The following is a 25,920-nucleotide window of genomic DNA, read 5'->3' as shown; positions in this document are numbered from 1 at the left end:
AAGAGAACCCCATGATAGGTCTGCCTTAGAGCCTCCATAAATCAGAATGACTTGAAGGCACAAACACACACACAGTGCTATAATAATATGAAGATGATGATGAAGAAGAATCAGCATCAGCATTATCTCACCTTTTTTGCTAGTCTGGAAATTATTATTATTATTATTATTATTATTATTATTATTATTATTTGTAAGCTTAAAGCTAACATTAAGTCAACATACTGCCATATGTGTACCCATTCATTCTGTGCCTTCCTTTTCTCTCCCTTGTTCCGGTGTTTCCTCACTGCCTGTTTTCGATAACAAGTACCTTCTGAGGTGGTACATACAACAATCTCATTTCCTTGGTCTCCTTATAAACTGACAACACAATAGGCAAAAACGTTCACAGCAAACAGTTTAACAGTTTGACTCCTTACGTTGCCATTGTGATGACATTTAAAATACACAATTAAAAGGTGAATTTTAAAAAGTCTCCCCCTCTGTTATTTTTTCAGAAACCAGCTACTTTCGTCTCTGATTTTTCTCTTTCCTTTGGACTGAAAGCCCTCTTTCTCTTTCCCTTCTTCACCCTCCGGGTATCAGGCACTGGAATAACTCTGCCTCTCTGCTACGGCACCAGAAATGATGCTGTCTTTGCTGTTTTATTGGACAGGACAGTAAATCTGATCCGGATCTTTGTCACTAGAAATGGAAACATCAACCCAAGAGCAGCCATTCTACAGGAGAATTTAATAGCTAGCAGGCAAAGGAAGGGGTGTTGGGGGGAAAGACCGCTCCACCCTGATGTGGCAGCTCATCCATTCTGACAACTAACATGAAGCCCCTGTGTGATCTGATGGAAATCTCAGCAAGCTACTGGGCTAAGTTCTCTCATGATGTTAGAACATGCTGATTGCTGCGGAAAGATCTATGGCCTGGGATGTGTGTAGATATGGGGAGAAGATGAGGACATTGCCCTTCCAAATGAGAATCCTGCTAGCCCCCCATGCAATTTCCCTTCAGTCCTCAAATTCCCAGGATTGCAGAGAATGAGACGCTGAAAATCATTCACACTTAGAGCTCTCATGTAGAGTTGTTGCTGTTGTAGATGTATGCCTTCAAGTTGTTTCCAATTGATGGTGACCCTAAGGGGTCATGGGTTTTTCTTGGCAAATTGCTTCAGAGGGGGTTTGTCATTGCCATCTTCTGAGACAGAGAGAGTCTGACTTGCCCAAGGTCACCCAATGGGTTTACGTGGCCAAGCTGGGATTCAAAGCTGGTGCACTCTAACTGTCATGGCTCCATCCTAAGGAGTTCTAGGATTTGTACTTTGTTGTAACATCAGAGCTCTCTGACAGAGAAGGGTAAATATCTCATAAAACTGCAAATTCCACAGTTCCATAGTATTGAGGCATAACAATGAAAACTGTGTTAAACTGCAATATTTGGGATTTGGGGTTTAGCACTTTGTCTAACTTCTTTAAAGCTTGGGCTGAAATTTGGAGTGGATTCATGGACCCCACTTATATGGGAAGCATCAGCTGTCCCTGCCGCTCAGCTCAACTTGCAGCAAAAAGTTCCCATCAATGTCTTTCTTAATGCTCTGAGATCTTTCTGTTCAAATTCCTGATGAGGTGTACAAACTTTGCAAGGGAGGGGATGGGAGCATCGACCTCCTCATTGCTACCTGGCTTCCAGAGGGCTATTAGGGGCTCATCCATCACCCCAAAGTTCCCAACCATAGTGAGTCCCTTTCCCCCTCCAGTTTATTGCTATCTCCTTCCCTGCGACAATACTGAATGTTGTCAAAGGGATCATATCACATCGCTCTGCCTGTCTGTTTAGGCCCTGCGGTTAAGTGAACTGTCTTGAAGCAGAAATATTATTTATGGGATAATGTAGTTTAGAAGGAGAGGGAAAGAGAAGGAAACAACCAGGCGAGAGAGAGAGAGGGGAAGAAGGAGACAGAGGAGGAGGAGGAGGCCAGGGGGAGAATGGCCTTGCATTGTGATAAGTGTTGGCAGCCTCCATTCATCTTGATACCACTCATGCTTATAGGGCTTAATGGAGGCATATGGGGGGAAGTCTAGGTCTATGACATTGGCTGATGAAGGCTTCGAGGTATTTTGGTGAGAGGACAAGAATGGTGTGTGGCCCCAAAGGGTACAAAGAGTGGAAGAAACAAAAGTATCTTCCTGATTCATACCTCTAGATTTCAGGCTCAACCAAAAAGCAAGGCTGGCCCTATCGTCAGGCAAGAATGCTACTCTAAAAGGTGGGAAACGTTGAGGACCTTCAACAAAAGTGGAAGTGTGTCTTTAAAACTGGGGGAATTATAACTCAAAAGAAGGCCTGCAAGAGGAGGCAACTGTAGGGGTCTTTCACCTGTGTATACAAGTAATAGCTGTAGAGAGTACTTCAATTTAAGTAAATAAAAGTGTTTCATTTAGAAATATGCAAGGGTGCACACAAGCATACAAAGACCAAAGCAGCCTTAAGAATCATGCAAGGCTATCTAAAAGGAAGGTGTAGAGTGGTTGTATAGAGAGAAGTCATGTTTTGAAGTGGGTGATAATTACTGATCCTCTATAGAAGACAGTGGAAAACATAGTGCTGTATTCAGCACAGGTTGGAGTGGCTGAGACAGCATCCAAGGGCTACACAGGGGAATGTAACTGTGTAGCCCTGTAACAGTGAGGCTAGAGCCAAGGCAGCTATTTATATCCTATTTCATACCCCCAAGCTGTGTGCTATGCCACCAAAGGTGAAATAAAAACTTTGATGGCGTTTCCAGGGAACGGACGAAAGGTGTCCAAAAGGCTGATGGCCTCTTAGCTTGGAAGTAACAGTACCTTGACTGAATCTGAAACAATCCCTCAGTGTTCGGACAGAAAGGGGTTGTGGGAATATTGGCATGACTCAGGGAGAGGATGTGGTTTCTGATAGTTTTACCATACAACTCCTTTGTTCCCCTTGCAAAAGACAATTTACAGAGCTCTACTGAAACTGATTTTGGTTGTCAGGAAAAGGCAGTTAATATTTGGTCATTTAAATTTGTTGAAGGACAGGGTGGTGGTCTACCAGTTATGCAGTTTTCTGCAATAGGTTGGGGAGACATGCAGCAGACCCTCCACAGAAGACTCCAGATTTGGGGTAGAGATCCTCTGGGAGAAGGCGGTCTTTCAGATATCCTGGGCCTAAGCCTTTTAGGACTTTGCATCTCTAAGCCAGCGCCATGTATCCCATTATGTACTTCCTTTGTGGCACTCTTTGAGACCCCACAGAGTACTAAGCTGCCCCAACAAGCTTTCCTCTTCTCTACCACTGTTGGAAGTGAGAGCTTTATGCCAAAATCATGCTTCAGGGGGACCTCTGGGACAAGAATGAGGATTTGCTCCCTGCCCTAGAAGGGACAGGACAAGGGACCCATTTAATGGCCCATGTTGCCAGACCTCATGAAAACCACCAGCTTTCTTCGGCCTTACTCTTATTACTCTCCCATAGCATGCTGCTTCATGTGCTTTAGCAAATGTTAAGGGGATGAGAAGATGTGTTGCAGTCATGTCTTGACTTATCCACCCTCCTCCCTTGGGTTATTATGGTTGGCTTCGCTGTGCTTGGCTGGTATCTGTGTTCCCTGCTCCACCCGGAACTGCCTGCCTGTGCTTTGCAGGTGATCAGATCCCTTTGCCATCTCCGCTCCCTCTTACCTTGCCTTCTTTAAAAAAATATCTCCCCTCTCCTCCAATTATCTTTCCCTTTCATCACCACTGGAGCTGGAAGTACAAAGTACCAATTAGCTGGTTTTCAACTTTAATTAGCTTGGAAGGGAGAGCAAATTAAATCCTTTTATCATCTGTTTCAAAGCCTGTTCCCATCAAGGGCCCCCCTTCCATGCCCTGAGAATTGCCAGCCTTCAAGGGGGAGCCATCCTTGCACCCGGGGGTCAGCCCCCCAGCTCCTGTCTCTGCCCAGCCACCATAGTAGCCCTACCAGCTAATACCATGAAGGGCATGGGTCTGACTGGTAGCTAGCCTATCCTTTCCCCTTCCTTTGAATCCCCTTTGGCCAATCTTGCCGTTGCTCCTAGGAATAAAAGGAAGTTTGTTTTCTCAGAGTGTCTGCAATGAAAGAAAATGTTCTGTATTGTGTAAAATTATAAGGAGGGGAGAGGAGGACAGAGAGCTCTTCTGTGAATGTCGGGTTTTTAGTTGTGCTGTACTGCAGTTGTGCAATATAGCTTCAGGGTTCAGTGTAGGCAGGAATGTAGCTACAGAATGGGAGCAAAAAGAGGGCTTTGCCTCTCCCGATAAAAATCCCATACCCTCCAGCATTTCACAGGGGAAAAACAAGAGGCATTCAGACAAGCAACATGGGAATGTGTTCACAATGTTATTAATGAAGAAGGACACACAAGCTAGAGCATGCTGCAGTCTTTTGCTTTTGCCGGAGCCTACTGGGAAATGCATGATTCTGCCCCCCCCGGCTCTCCTCATTCCCCTGCTAAGTTTGCAGCCATTGAAGTAAACTGAGGACAAAGGGGGAAGAGAGAGAAACCGGGACATTTTAAAAGCAGCTGGGAAAGTGGAACAGAGGATTAACCAGTACTGTCTCTGCCAAACTGGGACAGCTGAAGGGTATGGAATTTTGTCCCTTCAAGTTTTTGGCAGTTATGAATATTTAACATACAGCTTTGTAATTGTTGTGTGCCTTCAAATCATTTGCAACTTATGGTGATCCTAAGGAGAACCTATCATGGGGTTTTCTTGGCAAGATTTCTTCAGAGGAGGTTTGGAATCATTGCCTTCTCCTGAGGTTGAGAGCATGTGACTTGCCCAAAGTCACCCAGTAGCTTTCTATAGCTGAGCAGGGATTTGAACCCTGGTCTCCCAGAGTCATAGTGCAATATTCAAACAACTACACCAGGTGTTGTTTTTATCGTATGCCTTAAAATAATTCCTGACTTATAGTAAACCTAAGGCAACCCTATTGATGGGTTTTCTTGGTTTTATTTGTCTGAGGGTGGGTTGCCTTGCATTCTCTGAGGTTGAGAGGGTGTGACTTGTCCAAGGTGCAAAGGGTTTCCATGGCCAAGTGGGAATGTGAACTCTGTTCTCCCAGGGAGTGTGCCCCAATAAGGTATTTCCCCAAGTGAGCTACCAGATGTTCCAACTCAGGACAAAGTGTTGTCCTGTCCAGAAGGACTCATTTATCACTAAGAAGACAGCTTTCTTTTAAAAAGAGAAGACAGGAGTGTATATCAGGGCCAAGAGAATAAAACAACTCTGCAAAGACAAGCAAACACTGCATAGATGACAGCTGGCAAGATGAAGATGTAAAGCTGGCGGGACTGGCAGTAGGAGGGTTGAAGCTGGAGGATACAAGTTGAATAGCATGAGAAAAGGAAGAGAATACATAGGTTATACGTGTGGGCTAAGCATGTACAATTATATAAGCTGACCATATTACCAAAAAGACATTGGCTGAGATCCTGCATCAGGAGACATATGTGTATCACACAGCTACAACTCCATAGCTATATCCTCCTATGCTCACCCCAATAATCCCACTCTGTACATTGAGCATCTCTCCCAATTCAGACATTTAGGTGTTATCGTAGAGTATATGGTGGGATCAACATGATATGTCCAGCAATTTTCATTTAGATGGATGCACACTGAATTCCAGGTGTTGTGGGCTCTGTTTCAGAGGAAGGCAAAACCACATCTGAGTTTTCCTTGCCTGAGAAAACCCTAAGAAATTCATGGGGACACCATAAGTCAATGGGCCACCATCACCAAAGATAGGAAGGGAGGGAGGGAGTATTCCTTTATTTGATGGTGATGGTTATGCAAAGAAAGTAGTGTTAAAGCAATGATGGAGACCATTGGCCTTCCAGATGTTGCTAGCTTGAACGTCCATCAAGCCTAGGCAGCATAACTAACTCTAAATAGAAATGGCAGTCCATCAACTTCTGGAGGGCTACCCTAAAGGTATCTTATCTCATCTGATCTTGGAAGCAACGCAGGGTCAGCTTTGGTTAGCGCTTGGATGGAAGACCACCAACATATATCAGTTATTGAAGACTCTATTTCAGAGGAAGGAACTGGCAAAGTATTCCTTGCCCATAAAAACCCTAGGAATTTTATGGAGTCACCATGAGTTGACAGGAGACTTGAAGACATAAGTACATTCAAAATCCAACTATATTGACTTTTAATTAATTCCACATCTCAGAGATGTAATCTAAAAGAACATGTGTGTCTACAAATTGCAAATATACTTATTTATGTTTCTTCCTCTTTTTCCTTTCTTCTTTCTCCCTTTTTTTTTTTTTTGTAATTATACCTTTCAAAATCCAATAAAAATATTTTTTTAATAATATTAGCAAATTAGAGGTTGTTGCTGTTGTTGCTGTCGTTGATGTCACAGGCCCTACCGGGACATGAGTTGATAACTACCGTAAATGCCTTAAGTAAATAAAATGAAATGATTGTTATTAATTTTCATCCCACCTTTTTTCCCCAGCCATGGGAATCAGAGATAAAAGCTCACAAGAGTGAAAACGCACAGCAGTTAAAATAGAATTAAGGCGTCCATAGAATGAAAAGCCATTTGAAAAAACATATCCATTAGAAAGCAAGAAATACAGCCCAGAAAGCATATTGTTTAAAGCCCTTTCACCACAATGTCCCTTCAGCTGAACAGATATGTTACCTGAGCAGCAAAGTGGGCTTCTTGCTGGGTGGCAACGCAGCTTGGAAAAGTGACTTTTGGGGATGGCAGCTCCCAGTATCCCCTAGCTAGTGCTGCAGGTTTTAATCCAGTCTGGAAAGGTAATGAAAGCTATCTTTCCAACTCTGCCCAAGTTCAGAAGCTCTCCACCATCACCCTTATCCATGTTTTCACCTTGGATAGTTCTTTTAAAGTTGAGACGGATACCCTTAATAGATTCACAATTCCACTGCAATTATTGATGATCAGAAGATCATTCAACCATCACTGAATGCTGGAATTGCAGTCACCAATTCCCTGCAGCAAAGAGGTAAAGAGAGATTGCACAGCTTGTAAGAGGTGAAGTTAAGACACTTGACTCCCATTGCTACCTTCATTCCCTATCCTCCATCCTATACTGGGGTCTCTCCTAGATGAGGCTTTCTATGTGACATTGGAAAAAGCAGGGTGTAGGGGTGAAAAAGTAAAAGTATTCTCCTCCTCTGTCGATCTCCCCTGAAAATCCTCTGCACATCCCTTACCAGCATTTTGCAGGAATGAAAGGGCAGCCAGCATTCCCAAATTTTTCAGATCTTCAGGAGAGGTCTTTCTCTCAGTTCCATAACCTTCACTCTTATGTTTGGTAAATAAAAAGGCTGTAGACCAGCAGGCAAAGCTTGATGATGATGATGATGATGATGATGATGATGATGATGATGATGATGATAGGCCTTTGACTTTTAAATTGGCTTACAACTTATTAACATCTACTGATTTAAAAAATGCATACATAGAAAGCTTTAATATTAGTTATTTCAAAACAATTAAATAACCTGTGAAGTGAAAACCACTGAAATTCATTAAAAGATGATCTAAAAACTGGCAAAACAGCACAGGACACCATTAAAAACCCATAACCGCCAACAGAGCCGTTCAACACAAGGTTTATGTAATATAAAGAATCACTCCGCATGTGGATATTTACAGACCAGATCTTGGACGGTGGGTAATTTACGTTTTGGGGGGGGGGGTTGTAACGCATTCAGCAGACTGAAATGAAAGAGAAGTGATAATTAGAATTCTCTCTGCACAGGGTCAACCAGAGGCTTCTCCGTGAGTCTTGCGGCTCTTTCTTGAAACATCTCCCTCTTTCCTATTGCAGATAAGCCATTGCCTCAGGGAGGGGCAGGGGGCATTTTTGGCATCTTGGGTGTCGTAATCGCCGCTGTCCTTATTGTTGGTGTAGCTGCTACAGTCTTTGTCGTGTACAGGAGACAGCAAAAGAGCCGCACGGAAGCTGACAATGACCTGTGAGTACCATGTGCCCTGCCACAATCTCTCTCCCAAGATGCAGAATGGTCACCTATTAAGAGTCTATGGATGGATAAATATTAACAGTACAATGCACATAAATCTTTCTGCCAAAGCTTGCTTTCTGTGCAGTAATTGCACTAATCCATGTACTTAGAAGCACACTGCCCTCTGCACAAAAATATCATACTTTTCATGCAAAAAATAACAACTTTATTACAAGTAAAGCCCTGAAGTGGAGAGAGAGAGAGAGAGAGAGAGAGAGAGAGAGAGAGGATATACAAAAACTCTTGCACTCTCACCTGGAAGGGAGAAAACTTTTGCAATTATTCATTTTTGCAAGTACAAATGGACAAAGCAAAGATTTCCATCCCTTTTAGAAACCTTGTTTATTAGGCATCTTATGCGGGGAGAAGCTGTCCATGGTGCTATTCGCAAAAGAAGAACAGCCCAATACTCTCCTTGCCAATGGGAGACGGGTCAAACAGCCAGTGCAAACTCAATGTGAGGAAGTCTCATTTTCTGTCCCTGTCTCTTCCTTTCTTCCCATTTCCTTTCAACCATAAGTGGCTGAATCACTTTTGCATCTCCCTGTCCCAGGTTTACAAGCCCTCAGTTCATTTTACCCTTTAATCTGGACCAACTGATCCATTATAAGCATTACGCGTTTTTCCCCAAAGGGAATGTGAACACATCTCTCTCTCTCTCTGCCCAAGCTTCTTGCAAACTCCCTGGAGGACCAAAGCTTTGAAAAGATGTAATTGTGCCCAGAAATTGTATTGTTTGGATTTGTTTGTTTTGGAAATTCATTGCTCCTTATACACTCAGGCCTTACCCCATCTATGATTAATATGTTGGCCCTGCCCAAATCCTAGCTCACTGCCTCAACACAGATCCACTGGGAGTGCTTAATGGTGTTTCAGGAATAGGGTGGAGGGGACTGAATGCTTTCTTTTTCAATTTACAAAAATCACATGGGTGAGAAAGAAAAACAGACCTGAAAAACTGCAATGTGTGATCCTGCTGCAGACCCACGTCACCTTTACAACATATAGTACCATGGGGAAATTGTATCAGTGTCTTGGACATACATTTAAGAAGATATTGGTTCAAAGTTAAGATCAGATAGCAGTATGTGAACTCTAATCTTGTGTGAATGCACCTGATCCCTGAAAGATACAGAGTGCAATGTTCCTACTATTCATACACAATGGAGGCTGGTGAGTTTTATGTTAGTGGGGCAGTATGAGTATTATCCCAGAGGATGGATCTTTTTAAAAAGAGCTGTCCAAGATGCTGAACCTATTCTATGGATAGTGTCTAGCCCCTTGGCTAACTCTTCAGGATAAAACCTAGAACGCAGTCTCCATCCAACTGACATCCAAAGTGTTGACTAACTGGATGGAATGTAATCCAGAGTGCACCAGAGACTCCAAAACTCCAGTTGGCAACTGGGTGCACCAGTGTTCAGCCTGGTTTCCTGTGAGATTATCCCATTTCTCCTGCCTTAACTTCATTCTTTCCAAATTATCTCTTTCAGGCAATGGTGACTGGTAGCTTCCATATTAATGGGGCAGTAAATCTGCTCTGAGATTCTGGACCTGAGGGTGAGCTCTTCTAAAGGTTGAACTGGATTTACCACTCTGTCGAGATGGAAGGTACCATCCATCATTGTCTGAAAGAGTACCCAAGCCAATGTCCCTTCTTCCCCATTCACATCACCATGCACATTTTGGAAATATTGCCACAGATTCTGGGAGTTGTAGTCCAAAAAATAGCATTTCCAATATCTGCTATTACAAGACCCTCCCTCTTCCATAGGCTTGTTTAAGGGGAGGGTTGCCCATTGATTCCTGGAAAGGTTTGAGCTACCACCATCCTCCATTGAGAAATCCCAATGAGTATCTCTCTGGGCTCTCTGTGTGTTCTCCTATAACACTGAGATGGATTCAACCAACAGCCTCAGGAAAAAGGAAAGATGCCAACCAAACAAAATCCATCATGTAGAGCAATACTGCAGAGGTTGAGCTATGGTACAGTTTGTCCATCTGACCACTTCTCTTCCTACAGGATGGACCTTCCCCCTTCCCATAAACCTGCTCCCCCACCTCCCAAGCGGAAGCAAGAGTTGAAAAGTCATCTGACGGCAGAAGATATCCAGGTATTTCCCCTGTCACTGGACATCTGCACCACAGACAGATGTAACCATGGGTTTTTCCTGCCACTTGTTAGGGTTACTTTGGCCACCTCATTTGGGGAACTCTTCAGATGGGAGGTAGATGTAGAAAGCAGGGGAAGGGAATTCTAGAATATATGCCCATCCACTTCAATTCCCAGTGACCTTTTACAGAGTGAGGCCAAAACATGAATCGGCCCCTCTCTCCCACTGAAGAAACTGCATTAAAACTGGTATTACAGTGTATGGCTGTATGGGAGGAGAGAAGTAGCTAGAGTGTGTGTCATCTCCTGTCATTCCCCCAATCTCCACAGCCATTTCAATGCCTTATCTCATAATACTCTTTCTAGGAAGCCATCTTAGATCAAACTATTAATCCATCTAGATTACCATCATCTAGTCTAATTTACAGCATCTTTCCAGGGTTCAGACAGAGTGAAGTCTTCCTCCATCACCTCCTACTCAATACATTTTTTAACTGGTGAAACCTGGGATTGAGCCTTGGGAATTTCTATGTGAACATCACTTGCTCTACCACTGTGCTGTGATCTGTAAGCAATATGGTTTGTTCGGGATGCACCTTTCAAATCATGAAATGTTCTTCCTGGTCAAGAATCATTTCTACTTATTCTTGTCAAAGAGCCAATACTCCTTATTGCTCCTGCCTTGGAAGAAAGCTTCCTGCAGATCTCTTCTTCCAACAGGTATTAGGGCTAAGGTGCAGACATGTGTTGAGTGGGAACTAGGACCAAAAGGGGTGTGTGTGCTTAATACAGATCAAGAGAGCAAGCCAAAGGTGAGAGCCAGGAAGGACAAATATTGCCCTCATCCTTACTAGAAAGTCTTTATTAATGCTGTGCAACTAACTTGGTTCACTCCCAAGACAAACTGTGCCAATTCAGACCAATGTGGACCTAATCCAGACAAAATCAGGTTTGTTCCAATCTGTATGTGGGGGGAAAGCCAGTCATGGTATCCCCTGTATGATGATAATAAGGAAAAATACCAGGGTGGTGTAATGGAAAGGGAGAAAAAGCTGAGCTTTGATCACTGTCCATTCTAACTTGGAATCTGGAGCAGAGATTATGCCATTGATCTCCAATCGCAAAGCTTGCAAAGAAGGATTATTTATACAATTACATTATGCAGCTCTTCATTCATTTGATAGATTTAGCTGTTAGAGCTTATTAGCAATCATTTGTGCAACTGTGGTGAGAGTTTTCATGGTGGTTGCTGGTTGCTTGTCAGTTGAGTTTGATATCAGAGTCTGTCTCTTCACCTGCCAATTTTTCATTTTGCTAATTTGAGTAGTTTAGCATAATCCTCTTTTGTCTTTCCTATTAATTTTTAAAATCTGAGTGGTAATCTGTACATTTGGTATGAGTTTGTGTATGTTGTAGGTAGTACAAATTATTTTCCCACCACATTGGTCCTAATTTTTGTTCACTGTCTGATTTGCTTTGTCGCTGTGATTTTAAACAGCTCTCTTTCTCTCTCTTTCTCTTTCTTTCTTTCTCTCTCTCTCTCTCTGACCTCTTCTCAGAATTCTGTCTGTCTGTGTGTGTGCAATTGTGGCGTTATCTGAAGCCTGCAAACAAGCATATTTATTTTATTCATGAAGCACATATATTATTATATTGCACGTCCAATCCATATTGTGAAACAAAGCAAGCACTATTATTTTATTGCCCATCCCATTCACATCTGTGGAGCAAAGCACTAAATTTAATTTTTTTTTATATCTTCTCATTTGTTAAACTTCTATATCATTTGCAATTTCAAGTTATTATTATTATTACCCTTATATCTGATCATTAGTTTAATGTAATCTATCATGAGGCATCTCCGCAGCAGTAATACTAGGACCAGAAGGAGGCAAACTGTTTTGCTTCTTTTCTCAGGAAGGCTGGAAAGAGCCAGAGATTTTGGAGGGACTAGTTTGTAGACTCAGCATTGAGTTTGGAAATTAGAGGCAAGCAGGAGGAAATAGGAGCAATAATGCCATGGCAGAGGCAGTCCCTAAAATGGGAGGCAGTCTAGGTCACCACAAAAAAGTCAGAGCATTGTCTAGTGTCACAGTAAGATGAGAGCAGACCCCAGAATTACTATATGCCTTTATGGTAGGCAGCAAATGAGCAGGGGTCAGTTGTCAGGGCATTCCACAACAAGTAGCTTGCTCTGACATCTTAAGAGATAGCAATAAGTGGTTTTGCTCAGGATGAAGGTAGAAACATTCCAGCAGTTTGTTAGCAGGGGCAGGATCCATAAGACAGCAACAAAGGGTCCTGAATCACCTGGAAACAACTCTTAGTCCTGGGCCCTAGGTGAGATGCTTAGGGAGGAGAAGATGGTGGGGGCAATTTGAGGTCATGAGATGGAAGTTTCCACATCAGTCTAGACATCAGATCCCTTGGTGAGATGGTAACATTGCATAACTGAATGGTCCTTGCTGTGCTCTTAGGTGCCATATTTCTGCTCTGCACCTTGGAGAACCATGATACCTCCAATACTAGGGGACCATGCCTACCTGGAAAGGCTGTTTAACTTAAGTGCCTGCTCCTCTGAGTCTCTTTCTGCACATCTGACTACCTCTGCCACCTGCTGCTGCTGCCCAATGACCACCTACCTGCCTCAGTTCAATATATCACTTCAAAACATTATGTTAGAACATTTTAGCTGTGCTCCAAGGATTCTAGGAGGATGGTATCAGTCCCCCAAAAGCAAAAGACATAAATGGGCAAAACTGAGCACTCATGAAGTCTAATTGATTTTTAAAAGGCATTTAGGGGGGTGGGTGAATCACACGCTTTAAAGGTTCCTAGCACAACCCCCACCCCAAACTACCTGTCTGCAATTTGGCAGGATGAATCCAAGCTTCAGGATCTATTATGTCTCCAAATTGTGTGCACATTTGTACAATAAAGGAAGGAAGTCTTATATAGCCATTTTAGTTACTCTGTGTGCGTCAATGGGAGGACCAAAGATTTGGATTTCTTGATTTAAATAGATTGAACCATGACCATATCAGGCTATGAACTAACTGTGGGTATTGGTGTGCAGGCACATGTGTGCATGCATGTGTGTATGCATGCCACATGACTCTTTATAGTCCCTGATGTTGAGAGCCAATGGCCAGCCTGAGGGACTGAAGCCATTCCTTTACCAGCTCCATGCTGTAGCTATGGTGGTTCACCACACAGGGCAGCAGTGTTTACTCATGGGTTCCTGGTTCTTAGCTCTGGAAGCTCATAATAACCAGTGCATTTACTTGGAAGGGAATTGGATGGCCTTTCATTGTTCACCCTCAATCTGCTCTGAGTTCTGTTGCTGGCTTAAAGACAAAATTGTATTCTTTTGTTGACTCATATACGGGGGTGGCAGAAAAAAAGCTGACTGCTGGGAAACAGAGGAGTGGGAGGGAGGTACATAGAAAGAGCACTCCTGATGGAAAGTAGGCCTTCATGAGCTGGAATCCTTCGTTCCATGTCTTCCCCACCCCAGGAATAAAAGCATCCATGTGCTGAAGTACATTGCCATAACCATTCACTGGCAGGGAAGGGAAGAAGTGTCCGGCAACATGCACTTGAAAAGAGAGCTGATATCACCCTCCCAGATCTCCTACAATTATCTGAAGCTTTAAAGGGCGGGAGGAGAGCTATGCCAGTTCTCTTCCACTGGCTGTTGCTGGGTGCTGCCCCCTACTGTCCCTCCCTAGCTAATGAATGTATGTGGCGGTATAATCTGATGGGGTAGGAGCTTGGATATTGTAGAAGGAGTTAGTGAATTCCTCCTTCCACATCATCTGATGAAGGACATATGATTGCACAATCTCAATTTATGCCCAAAAGGATTTCATCCACAGTTTGATCCATTTATTACTTTGACACCTTTCACCAGGGCTGGGGGTGGTGGTGGTGGTGGTGGTTGTTCTTCACCCTGATTTGCCTCTGGGAAATCGCTTTCTGTCTGTGCTCGGGCTGGGAATGCTAATCTGCGCTCTTGAACCTTACTTACCCCCCACCAACCGCAGGTTGTGCACCTGGACAACATGAAGGAGCCTGAGGAGGAGATCCAGAAGTTGCCACCACAGCCCCCCTACTACGACATGGCTGCCACTGAGCCTGCCCCTCAATCTGACAAGATGGTAAGGATGGAGGCCATCATAAAACTTCCCCTTGCATTGCCTCCTCATTCTGCCCTTTTCTAGGGCCTTTGTGTAGGTGCTAAACAGGGATCAGCCCCCTGGAAGTCAACTGGACGTTCATATGGGTGGACTTTCCAAACTGCTGGCGGTTCTCTCCTAGATGAGGAGTGGGACTGGTGCTACCATGAGACACAATGAGCTAGTTGCCTCATTTGGCAGATACTGCTAGGGCAGGCAGAAAGTTTGAGATGTGTTGAAGGGCAGAGCTATGTGTGGGCCAAGTGGCCCACCCTCAATTGCTTTAACTGGTCTGCTAACACCAGGGGTGTGTTGATGCTATCCTGTTCTTGCACTCTCATCCCTCTTTAACATCTTTTTCTCCCTCTTATAGAATCAAAGAGTTTATTGCTTCATGAGAGTCCTGAAAATTTTCTGCCACACAACTCTAATACTATGTTTCAGGAAAGAATACTAGAAATTTTTCAGGACCTGCCTAAACTACAAATCCTAGGATTATGTAGGATAGAACTGTAGCAGGGCAAGCAGAGTTGTAACTGTTCCATGTAAATAAACTCCAGGTATGGTGGGCACCATTCCTTCACCAATGGCTGAAATAAAGTTCATCCATAAGTGGACTGGAGATTGAGGGGTGGGGGCATCTTCTCTTTTACCCCAGGCAGCAAACTTTCTTGGGCCAACCTTGGCCAAATTTCTCTTCTTCAAAGGGTATTTTCCATTTTAAAATCCCTCATTTTGTTACAAATTCCTGATCACTTCTCTCTAGGGGAGCAGGAAAGTGCCACAAATATAGGAGGCCAAAACTGTGTCTGGGCCTAGCAATGAACTCTTCTCCAAACCAGAGTATGGTTCTGGGTCTCCTATCAAGATTTGAAAAAAAACCAAATTCCACCATGGCCAGGTGTTGTCCGAGGAAGAGAATTTTGGAGGCAGTAATCCTTCCAAAATAGTCACTTTCTCACCAAAATACATAAGATGGGAATCAATAGCAATTGAGAAAACTATCTATCCCATTTTCCTGAGGCTTGGCTTGGGAGAAAATAGCAGAAAGGCACAATAATGGAGAAATGGCTTCCAGGGATCATCAGTTATGGTGGAGGAGGACAGATGGGAAGGATTGGGCGCCCTGTGGGATGGCCAGTTGCCTCATTTTGCTACTGGCTTTGGCTGCTTTCAATACCTGCTGTTTGTTGCCCTGTGCACTTTGGGAGAGGGCAAACTAAATCTTTGGACTTTATCACACTGGCTAGAAAAGCAGAATTTTAACAGGATACAAGCATCTTTGGCTGGTACTTATCACACAACGTTGTGCTGCCACCTTGTATTCAATTCGTTATTTTAGTGCACCTTTTCGTTGATGGGCAAAATCTGTCAGTAGGCTCTCATTTTCACTGCTATTCCGTTACTGCTTTTGTGCGATAGGTCCCTCCTGCTGAAGTTCAACTTCTGAGGCATTCAGATGGTGTGAGTAAACATGATGCTACTTCTCTCACCCTCCCCTCAGAGCAATTGTACTCCCAACAACTTCTCCAAGCCAGCTTCTGTGTGCACATTCACACAGCAACCATCTACAGGAGGCAGTTGGCAGCCCCAATTGCTTGTCCCCTACTTCTTCTTGAAGTGTGGGGCTTCTGCGTCACTGTGCACTCAGCAGTCCCATGCTTTGGGAGGGGAGTAGCAATCAATGCAGAAAACAGATCATGCAATCATGGGTCACCAAAGTGCTATTGTGAGAAAAAGTGTGATAAGAAATGATGCCAAACTAGTATGCTTCCAGTTCCATTCTTAAACTAGTGTGATTGAGGCCAGGCTGCAGGCTGGTGTGATAAAGTCCTTAGATGGTTGTAGAAACAAGCATGGAGGGAGAAGGAAGAGGCCCCAGCGGAAGAATTTTGGCCCTAGGTAAGCAAGAAAGACATGAAGAGAAACCTAGTGAGAGGGAAAGAAAACCTGGCAGATGAGTTATCTGTCAGGCAGAGCATACTGATGCTTCCCAGTTAAATGAGAACAAGGCTTTTTCAGCAAGGCCTTGTTTTGTCAGAATTTTTCCAGCTCCAGACTAGAAGATAATAATGTAAAGCAGGACTAGCAGCAGCAGCAGCAGCAATAGGGAGATTAGGAGGGTCAGCCAAAGCAGAAGGGAGTTTAGCATTGGTGCAGGAGAAAGGACGGAATATAGAACAGTCAAGGCAAAAGGATGGCAAGACTAGGAGCATTGACACATTCCAAATCCAAATGTTCAAAACCCCAAGATCTACTGTAATGTGTGAGTTTAGGAAGGTAATGGTGGCCTAATCCAGCTCACCAGGCTCTAAAGGCAAATAAGCAAATGTGAAGAGTTGCCTTTGGAAAGGAGAGGAAACTTTCCCAGGTTACAAAACAAAACCCTAGATCAGAGAAGAAGCAGTTCAGGAAGACAGGCATTTGCATCCTGCCTGGATTGGGACCACTTGTGGGCCTGAGGTTTCCATCACCTGCCCTAGATATGGGGACACACTCATTCTTACATAAGCAATTAACAGTGCACAGCTTATTGTGAGACATGATGTATGGAGATAGCAAAGGAAGCTTTAAGTAATATAGGTAAAGCAGCATCGGCCATGTAAGCCACTGGGTGACTTTGGGAAAGTCACACTCTCTCAGCCTCTTAGAGAAGGAGTTGGATTTTCCCCACCCTGCTCCACTCAGATTCTGAAATGCAATGGGCTTTGGTACCTTCAGGGTGCCCAGCTCAAGTCCTCTGATGACCTCCAATGCCACTGGTGCCATGTCACTCCTCTTGTTCTGGAGGCTGGCTTCCTTCCCAGCTGGCATCTCAACAGCAACAAGCTTTTCATCTTGACAGAATGGATCTTGAAATAGTATTTTTCTCCTCCTCCTCTTCCCTGCCAGCCCACTTCTGCCACTATCCCCATCCTGCCAAGAGGTGGTCCCAGGGGTTCTGGCAAAGGCAGATAAAGGATGCTGGCAGGAGGGCAGGCAGCCTTATCAGGAAAGGAACAGGGACCTAGGCTTTTGTGCAGCAGAACAAGAGGAAGGTACCAGCTCCACCCTTGTCCTCACAGGTCATTGTCTTTGCCCTTGTCACACTGGAAAGAGGTTGGTGGCTTCCACATCATTAAAGGGCATGGGGGCTGTTCAGTGTCCTCTGAGTTTAATTTAAACTTTAACAGAGTTATTGGAGTAACTGAGCTTATGTGGAGGAGAAGACCCAGAACCTTGGATAGCACTTTTAAGTTTGAACTAAAACCTGGAGTGGATTCACACACACACACACACACACACACACACACCAATTGTCACTACCCACCAGATAAAGAATCTTCTGAAGATGCCAGCCACAGAAGCTGGTGAAACGTCAGGAAGAAACTCTTCTAGAACATGGCCACATAACCCAGAAAACCCACAAAGAACTATAGATGTCAGCCATGAAAGCCTTTGACTTCACATTTACATAACTGTTGATTGGAATCTTTGGATCAATTCCTGTTGGGATTACAAATAAGATTTGGGTCTGACCAACCTCAGAGACAGAAAAGGAAAGAGATGGGAAAAAGAGGCGGAGAACATAAGTGTGGGAGAGGAAAAAAAGGTGGAAAAGGATGAAGTTTTTTTGTTTCTTAAAAAAAAGGGCAGCTGTGGTTGAAGTGAGCCAAAAAAACCTAACTGTAACAAATAGTCATTTTTTTTGTTTGGGCTATGGAGGGAAAATATAAAGAGAGAAACTGGGGAATTAGGAGAGGACAAAGTGTGCAAAACAGCTGCCTTTGGGTCTTCCAAAATCTCCCAACCAGCATGCAGGCCGAAAAATGAGTTTTTTCCAAGTGATGGAAGAGAAAGAAATCAGGATATTCTTCCAGCATCAAGGTGCTGGCAGAATCTAGCAGCAACCTCCCACTGTGTCCTGTTCTAACTGATCATTTCAGACCCCCAGAAAGACCCTTTCCCTCCCACTGGGCTCTTTGCTTCTGATTAGAGAAAGAAGATGGATGGTGATGAATCTGGCTCCCTTGCAGAGAAAAGCTCTTGCCTGCCTATCATCAGGCCCTCCCAGTGTGCTCAACTGTATATTTCTGTTCTTTTCTGAGCTGGAGAAGCAGATTATTATGGGCTATCCCTTTTCTCCTCCCTTTTCTTCCTTGTGGGGTACCTTGAGAAGACAACTGTGTGATGTCTCTTCAATCCCACTCTTTGTACATTGAAGAATTCCGCTTAGGCAGAAGAAGAAAATGAGTGAAAATGTGAGGGTTATTCTTTTGGGTCATCTGAGAGGCAGAAACAAAATGCCACATAGGTGGCAAAACCGGGAGTTAGGTCTGTCTGGTTGCTGAATCCCTATAAAGCTGTTGGTTGTGTGTGTGAGGGTCTTAAAGCACAAAGTGGGAGAAGGAGCTGAACTACTTGCAGGGGTGTAGCTAAGGGGTGTCTGATAAAATGAGGGCATTGAACTCCCGAATGAAATTTTCCTTCACTCCCCCAGATTTTTAGCATTGCAGAGCATGCAACATTGAAAATCATCTGGAGAGACCATGGTTTGCCCTGACTATATTATGCTGAAGGTCAGCCAGATGTTTCTAGCATCTTGTAAGGGGAGGTCTTCCTATCTTGGAACTTACATGCCAAGTACATTATTTTTATAAATTGCATCCTTCACTGCACACTTTGGATGTGCAAATAGATGGCCACCATGTTTTTTTATGAAGTCCTCCATCGTCTGTCCAGTCAGCTTCTTCACTTGGAACTGGGAAATGCTGGGCAGGCAAGTGGACCATCCTATCCTTCACCTCAAGCAGCAAGCTATCATGGATACAGCCTTGACTGCATGACTTTGCAGGGAAGAGCTTCCCCTACTGCATTTCTCTGCCTGGTGGGCATGGGAGGGAAATGCAGAAAGAAGACGGGTGTTTGGTAGCATGCCACAGAATCAAGGCATGGAACGGAAGCATTCCACCACCTTGCTGTAGAAAAGAGAGCAAGGGAGCCAAGTGCAGATTATGCTCCTCTGAGACAGTCAGAGCCAATTACTCAGCAAATCAGCCCTTCCAGCAAGATGCTCTAAAGTGCTTGTTACAGATCCATAAACCACTTTGAACGGCCTCCCCTCAGCTGGTAAATGGCTGTGAACCATTTGGAAAACAGGAGGGGGGTGTTTTCTGCAATGAAACGCTATTTGCATAATCTCTGTAGCAGAGAAAGCCAAAGACCAATAAAGAAGGTCTGAAGGTAAAAGGGGTGCATGTGACTTGATAATAAGTGGAAAGATACACCCAGAGCATGAGCCTCTTTTTCCGCAATGTGGAACAGTAGGTTCATCAAGAATGCAGTCTCAAGTTTCCAATCTTAACATTGGAGGGAAAAAAACTGCTTAGATCATAGATCCCGTCCTTTACACTTGGCTAGTAGGGACATCTGGTTTAGCAAAACTGTTTCCTGTGATGTCAGGCTGCCAGCACTTTACAAATGGCACCTTTGCTGTAATACAACAGTCTCGTGGCACTTTTAAGACTAAAAGTTTTGTTTTACTGGGAGCTAAAGTCCACTTCTCCAAGTGCATGGACAGTTTCATAGGTACATTTCATCCCTTACCACAGCCAAATAAATCTGAGTATGCTTTTAGGAGACCAAGGAGAGGCATCAGAATATTTCATGACAGATACAGATAGATAGGATAGATAGATAGATAGATAGATAGATAGATAGATAGATAGATAGATAGATAGATAGAGATAGACAGGCAGACAGATTTCTCTATGCCTATATAATCAGGTTGCCTTCTTTCTGAGTCACTAGCTTTTATCTGAAGATAGACATAAAGCAAAAATTAGGGAGTACTTCATTGTAATTCTCATTCCACACTCGCTATCAGAAAAGCTAAGTCTGGCTTTGATTCACACTGGCCAATTTCGCAGGGTGGTTGTTTGTTGTTGCAAGGAGAAATGTACTGAAAATCACAAAGCGATTTGCAAATGAGAATGGATGATTTACAATGCATAACGTCGTAGCAGGCAGAAATTCAGGTCCTCAATGTGATGCGGGATGCCGGTTTTACTGTTCATTTTTAAACCTTTTAAATATATAAATATATATATATCTTCCTCACCACCATTCTTTATTTTCTTCTTCACTCTGTCTCCCCACCCCACCCCCACATGCCCCTGCCACTTCCCTCTCTGTCTCTTTTCTTTTCTTTCTTGGCATGATCCCATCGGTCGTGTGTGTCCTGTCGGTGTGCGTCACATTGGGTGTGTGTCTGTCTGTCTGTCCCACATCTCTCAACCCTTGTGTCCCCTCACATGATGCACCTTCCTCCTACATCATCTCCTTCTTGCCCTCTTCCTTCCCTCCTTCCCTTCTTTCCATGCCTCACTGCTCTCTCATCTCCAGAACCCGAGCAACAGCAAGGACTCCGACGTCCAATATGCAGAGTTGGACACCTCCGCTCTGGCGACGTCGCCCAGCCCCCGGACTTCGATCCATGCTGGTGGAGACCTTGTCGAGTACGCAACCATCCAGGCTAACCTATGCTAGCGCATGACACTGTAGGCCTTTCCCTCCCTCAGATTCTGGCCTCAAAGGTACACAACGATCAAAGCACTTGGTTCCTTGCTTCCTCCTTGATCCTGCCTGCTTGTCCCCTTTCCCCTTGGTGAAGTCTGGCTTGACATCTCTGATCCCCTCTGCACCTCTTTCCCCACCATTTTTGAAGGAATGGCTCTTCCCTCTGCACACCATCTTTCCTCTCCCATCTCTTTTCCCCTGCCATTGGTGAGCATGCTCCAAGTAAAGGATGGTCTCTCACCTTCCCTTTGGTGTGTCCTGTTCAAAGTGAGCAAGGGGCTGACCCCTGAGTCTTAGCATTGTGCTGCTTGATGCATGTTGGGGCTCTTAGCAGCATGGCCAACTTGCTTTTGTGCTTTGGAGGAGAGGAGAAAAGAGGGCAGGGGTGGAAGGAGAGTGTCTTTGAAGAGAGGGTTTCTTCTCCTTTGCTAAGCCAAGAGAGGGAAGAAAGGGTAGAGACAATGAGAACGAGATTTTTAAAGCTTTTCAAGTTGTTTGGGGGGGGGGGGGTGAGGCAAAGAAGGCACTTGGCTTCCCATTTAAAAGGGGACCAGTTGCCCAAAGAGGAATGGGTTGCAGGAAGATGAATGACCGAAAAAGCAAACTTGGCCTCAAGGTGAAGACTTGAGCTAAGAGAACATTCCCCGCTGCTCTTCACTAGCTCTGTCAGCTTTGGGGGTTCTCTAAGCAAGAGGACATGTGAGGGAGATGGGGCAGAGGGGGCACTCAGGCCAACACAAAACCATGGTAAAGAGAACTAGAGAGGTTTCTGTGCCTGAAGAAGGCTTTGTGCACTGTGCAAATGGTTATGTTAGTTGGAGAGCAAAGCTAAAGAGGGGCAAAGAAGGCCGTGGGCCTGGAGGGGAGAGTCTAGGAATGATTGGGCAACTGTGGTGGGTCCAGGAGCAATTTGCTCATCCCTGAGACCTTTGGGGACCCATTGTCTGTCAAAGATACCATCCTGAAAAGTTGGATGTGGCTGCCTGTTTTGAAAAATGGGTACAGTCAGCCCTCCAAATCCATGGATTCTCTATCCATGGATTCAACCACCCACAGTTTGAAAATATTCCTAAAAATATATGAATTCCAAAAAAGAAAATCTTGATGTTGCCATTTTATATAAGGGACAACATTTTACTATGCCATTGTATTTAATTTAGACTTGAGCATCCATGGATTTTGGTAACCACAAGGGGTCCTGGAACCAAACCCCAGTGGATACCAAGAGCCCACTGTAATTTTGGTGTTAGAAACTGAAGAAAGTCTGCAGTCTAATTAAAAGATGAATTACATTTCCCAGAAACTATTATACTATGAGTCCACTTTAAACTGCCAGGTCAACATCCTATGAAAACCTGTTGGGTGTGTAGTTTGCAGATGCACTAAAGTTCTTTGGCTGAGGATGCCTGTCCCTAAACTGCAAATCCCAGGATTCCACTGGATGTTGTCATGGCAGTTAAAGTTACAGGACTACCATTGTTGGTGCGAAAGGGCCTCAGGAGAGGCAATTTAGGGTTGTTGTTGTTGTCATTGCCAATGCTGTTGCCAGACATAAGGGTGTACTGGGGAGTGTGTAGAGATCAAGGGCCACAGCAACTCTTCTGGAGGCTACATGGGGATCATGAGCCTGACGTTGCCCATTCAAATGTATGTGTGTGTGTGTGTTTTATGTGTGTGATATCAGAGCTGTTTGAGGACCTGCCCTGATCATTTGGCTTCATTGGGAAATTTGGTCCAACCAGGAGCACATCAGAAACTCCCCACCAAGCCTGGTCCAGTCAGGCAACAAAGCTAGGAGGTGACAGAAAGGGATTGGCAAAGAATAATGCATGCCCCACAACCTACCATGTGGTCTCCTAGTAGGGTTCCTAGACTCAAACTTGGAGAAGGTTCCTGGACCTTTAGGGATGATTTAGAGGAAGGAATTCCAGCAGGTATGGCTCATCATGCAACCAAGGGGTCCATATCTTACCTCTATAGGTGCTATCACTTCACCTAGATTTCTCCTGATCTGACCTCTAGTCAGAATCTGGAAAAGTTGCTTCACTTGTGTACAGTGTCCAGAAGCTGAGGCATCTGGGCATTGTAGTCCAAAAAATAATTTTCTGGAGCTCTGCTCCAAATAGTAGAAATGAACTGAGATGAGAGTCAGAAGAGGTAGTCCCATAGAAAGAGGGATTCATTCAGCTCTCATCAATTTTGTAGTCTTTTGGCATGTTAAAAAGCATACCCCTATTAAATTTGATTTTCCCCCTGTCTTTACATCTTCTCTGTGGGGTAGGAGGACCACAGGTCCATGCTCACAGGTTACTTCTATTCCCCCCCCCCCCAAAGTATCTACAGCTCCTGCCCTGCAAGGAATTTGGAGAAAATGCTTCTCCAGCCTTGAATTTGCTGTGCAAAAAAATTGAGATTTCTACTCTATCTAAACAAGGATTATCCGGAGCCTTCCTAATGACCAACTATGTTGGATTTGGTGGGCTGTTGAATGTGAGAATGTAATATCCCTGAATTATCTATATCCTTGAGGCTTAACAAATTTATAGGGGCTTAATGGTGCTTCTTGACCTTTCAATAATATAGTTCCAATCTGAAATTGTCTGCATTTATTATGTGCTTAAAATTTAGCCAGGTTTTGAACGTGTGCCATTTCTCACATAGCAGAAAAGAGATGGGGTTACATTTCTTGCTGGTTGGGTTATGGTGTTTAATTGATGTGTTGGTTATATTAACAATTAGAATATTTGGGTTGATAGAAAAGGTGCTGCTGATTAACCAGGCAGTACATCTCCTTTAAAAAATGAATTATGATTGATGAAAGCATTTACATCTGTATATTGTATTGCAAGAGATATTTTCTGCCTTCCGGGAGAGAAACAAGAAGGCTGATTTCCAAAAGTTAACTGTTGTGGTATGCAGAAGAATTCCCTACAAATCACAAGATTATGGTCCTTTCTTCAATATTGTCGCTAGTCACATGCAGATTTCTGAAAAATTAATCAGATTAATTAGTCCATTAAAACACACATGATTAATTGACTAAAATGTCTTTAAAAGGGTGACATGCCTGAGGTTGTCAAAGCCTTAAAAGTCAAAATCCACTTTAAAAGATTTAAAAAAATAGATAGAAAAAGGAATGGCAAGAATTACGGTTGCTTAGTTCAGCCATTCCCAGCCTGATGCCTTACACACTGGTTGAACTATAATTCTCATTATGTCCAAATGCTGATGGGAGTGATGGGAGTTGTGGACTGACTGACACATCGAAGGATGCCAAAATGAAGAAGGATGTCAATATACTTTGTTGACATACCCACAGGAATTTTAATGTAAGTTCATGCAGAGTCCCAGAGGGAACTGATCCTTTTTAATGCTGGTAGAATCTAAAGCAAGGTCAGCACATCTACATGGAGATTTAGGAAGGCGATGGCTGTTAACTAGGCAATGGCAGAATGGCATTCTTCTAGTGCACCCCCTTGTCAAGCAAACTACGAGGCTGGGCCCTGGTCAACTGGGTTGCCTAGTTGTAGCCATAGGGAAGAGGCAAAATATGGGCATTGCTTCCCAAGTATTCTGCCCCCTCAATTTTCCTTCTGTCTCCAAATTTCTAGCATTGTAGAGAATGAGACACTACAAATCATTCTTCTCTTTGCTGTGTTCTCATTGCCTGGGTCACTTTGCCTTCTCCGTTTCTTTGAGTGAGCAAACTTCTAAATACTTTAAAGTTTTAAGTTATTGCAAGGCTAGAAATTTGGGGATTGAAGGGACATTTCACCTGGGGAGAGAAGAATTATTATTTGGGAGAAAATGTTTTCATTTTGGGGCCCTTCCCCTGTAGCTGTTCCCCTGTTGGGTTGTCATCTCCATTCTCAACCCAACCAGCCCCAAAAGGATCCACAAAATCTGAATCAAGCTTGGTGAATTTCTATACTGGCGGAAAGATTGGTGGTGGGGACGATGCTGGTTGTGTGTGTGTGATGTATCAGCTGTGGCTGTTTCTAGAAGTGTTGGATATTGATGGTTGGGAATGTGGGGTGGGATGTGAACAGCTTCTGGGTCCCCAGTGTGAACAAGGACAAAAAGCCAGGAAGGGGTGTCATTTCAGCTGGGTGGGACTCCCTCCTCACCTGTAGAGTCCTTTGTTTTCCTGACATGCCATTAGCCCTGTAGAATATTGTAGCAAAAGAAAGAGAGATAGAGCATCATCAGTAGGTAAGAAACCAGGCTGCCAACCTCAGTGCAGCAAAAGGAGTAACCTCTTTGTTTTATGGTGTCCCACCTGCGTCCTGCGTTCAGGATGAGGATCAAGGTCTTCGTAGACGTAACGAGCGAGAGTGGACAGTAAGTTTCTTCTCTTTTCTCTTGTCCTTTCCTGGTGGAAGCCATACCATTTCAAGTAGAACCTAAGAAGATACAGCTTTCCAAGCTATGGATCTAGGGGGATCTTGGTAGACCATAAGGAGAGCTTTGCTAAATCAGCCCCTAAATGCATCTCAGCCTACATCTTGTTTCCATGAGTGGACAGCCAATTTTTTTCCTAGTAGCCAACAAACAAGAAAGGAAGGCGATGTTTGCAGATTTACAGGCCACAGGAACCCATGTAGAGCCTTGTAGCTGCCACTTTCCCCATTCTTGGCATCTTTTCCCCTGAGCTAGGAATGTGCCCCTTGTGAAACACATGAGATGAGCTGTCCCCTAATCCATCTTGGGAGGTCTCGATCTTTTTTCCCCCCTCCCTTTGCTCCTTTATTCCAGAGATGGATGATTTTTTTATTGTCAGCAAAAGGACAGTAATCCTGCAAAATCCGCATTTGGGAACCCTCCCAGTTGCTCTGAAGTGAGAAATAAAGCCAATCATATGGCACTTTGAAAATGTAATCTCGTGGCAGAGAAATTTCCCAGCTGAAGCACAGTTTGCAAAAAGTGGAAAGATAATCTTCTCTCAAGACTACTTTTAGGGATTTTTTCCCTCCTGTTTCCCTCTGAGAGCATTTAGACCACAGAAACTGCAACA

The 25,920-nt window shown here is 43.9% G+C and overlaps 1 protein-coding gene across 5 annotated transcripts in view; it reads left to right on the top strand.

Annotated features, from left to right (window-relative positions):
* The window catches only part of NECTIN1 (nectin cell adhesion molecule 1), a 191,841-nt gene that overhangs the window by 153,729 nt on the left and 12,192 nt on the right, over positions 1 to 25,920 (top strand). The window contains exons 6-10 of one of the 5 annotated variants that reach the window (XM_089537389.1): positions 7,862 to 8,009; positions 10,081 to 10,171; positions 14,217 to 14,330; positions 20,733 to 20,845; positions 25,203 to 25,247. In XM_089537389.1, coding sequence (XP_089393515.1) covers positions 7,862 to 8,009; positions 10,081 to 10,171; positions 14,217 to 14,330; positions 20,733 to 20,845; positions 25,203 to 25,247 — 511 coding nt within the window. Of the gene's footprint in view, positions 1 to 7,861; positions 8,010 to 10,080; positions 10,172 to 14,216; positions 14,331 to 20,732; positions 20,924 to 25,202; positions 25,248 to 25,920 lie in introns of all 5 variants that reach the window. The other 4 variants (XM_089537391.1, XM_089537392.1, XM_089537388.1 and 1 more) reach the window with 4 other exon arrangements.

This window comes from Sceloporus occidentalis, unplaced genomic scaffold, assembly GCF_023333645.1.
Source record: "Sceloporus occidentalis isolate IW3139 unplaced genomic scaffold, rSceOcc1.0.p SCAF_9, whole genome shotgun sequence".
Lineage (NCBI taxonomy): Eukaryota > Metazoa > Chordata > Lepidosauria > Squamata > Phrynosomatidae > Sceloporus > Sceloporus occidentalis.
Note: the sequence above shows the minus strand (reverse complement) of the source record. Positions and strands in the feature narration are given on the sequence as shown.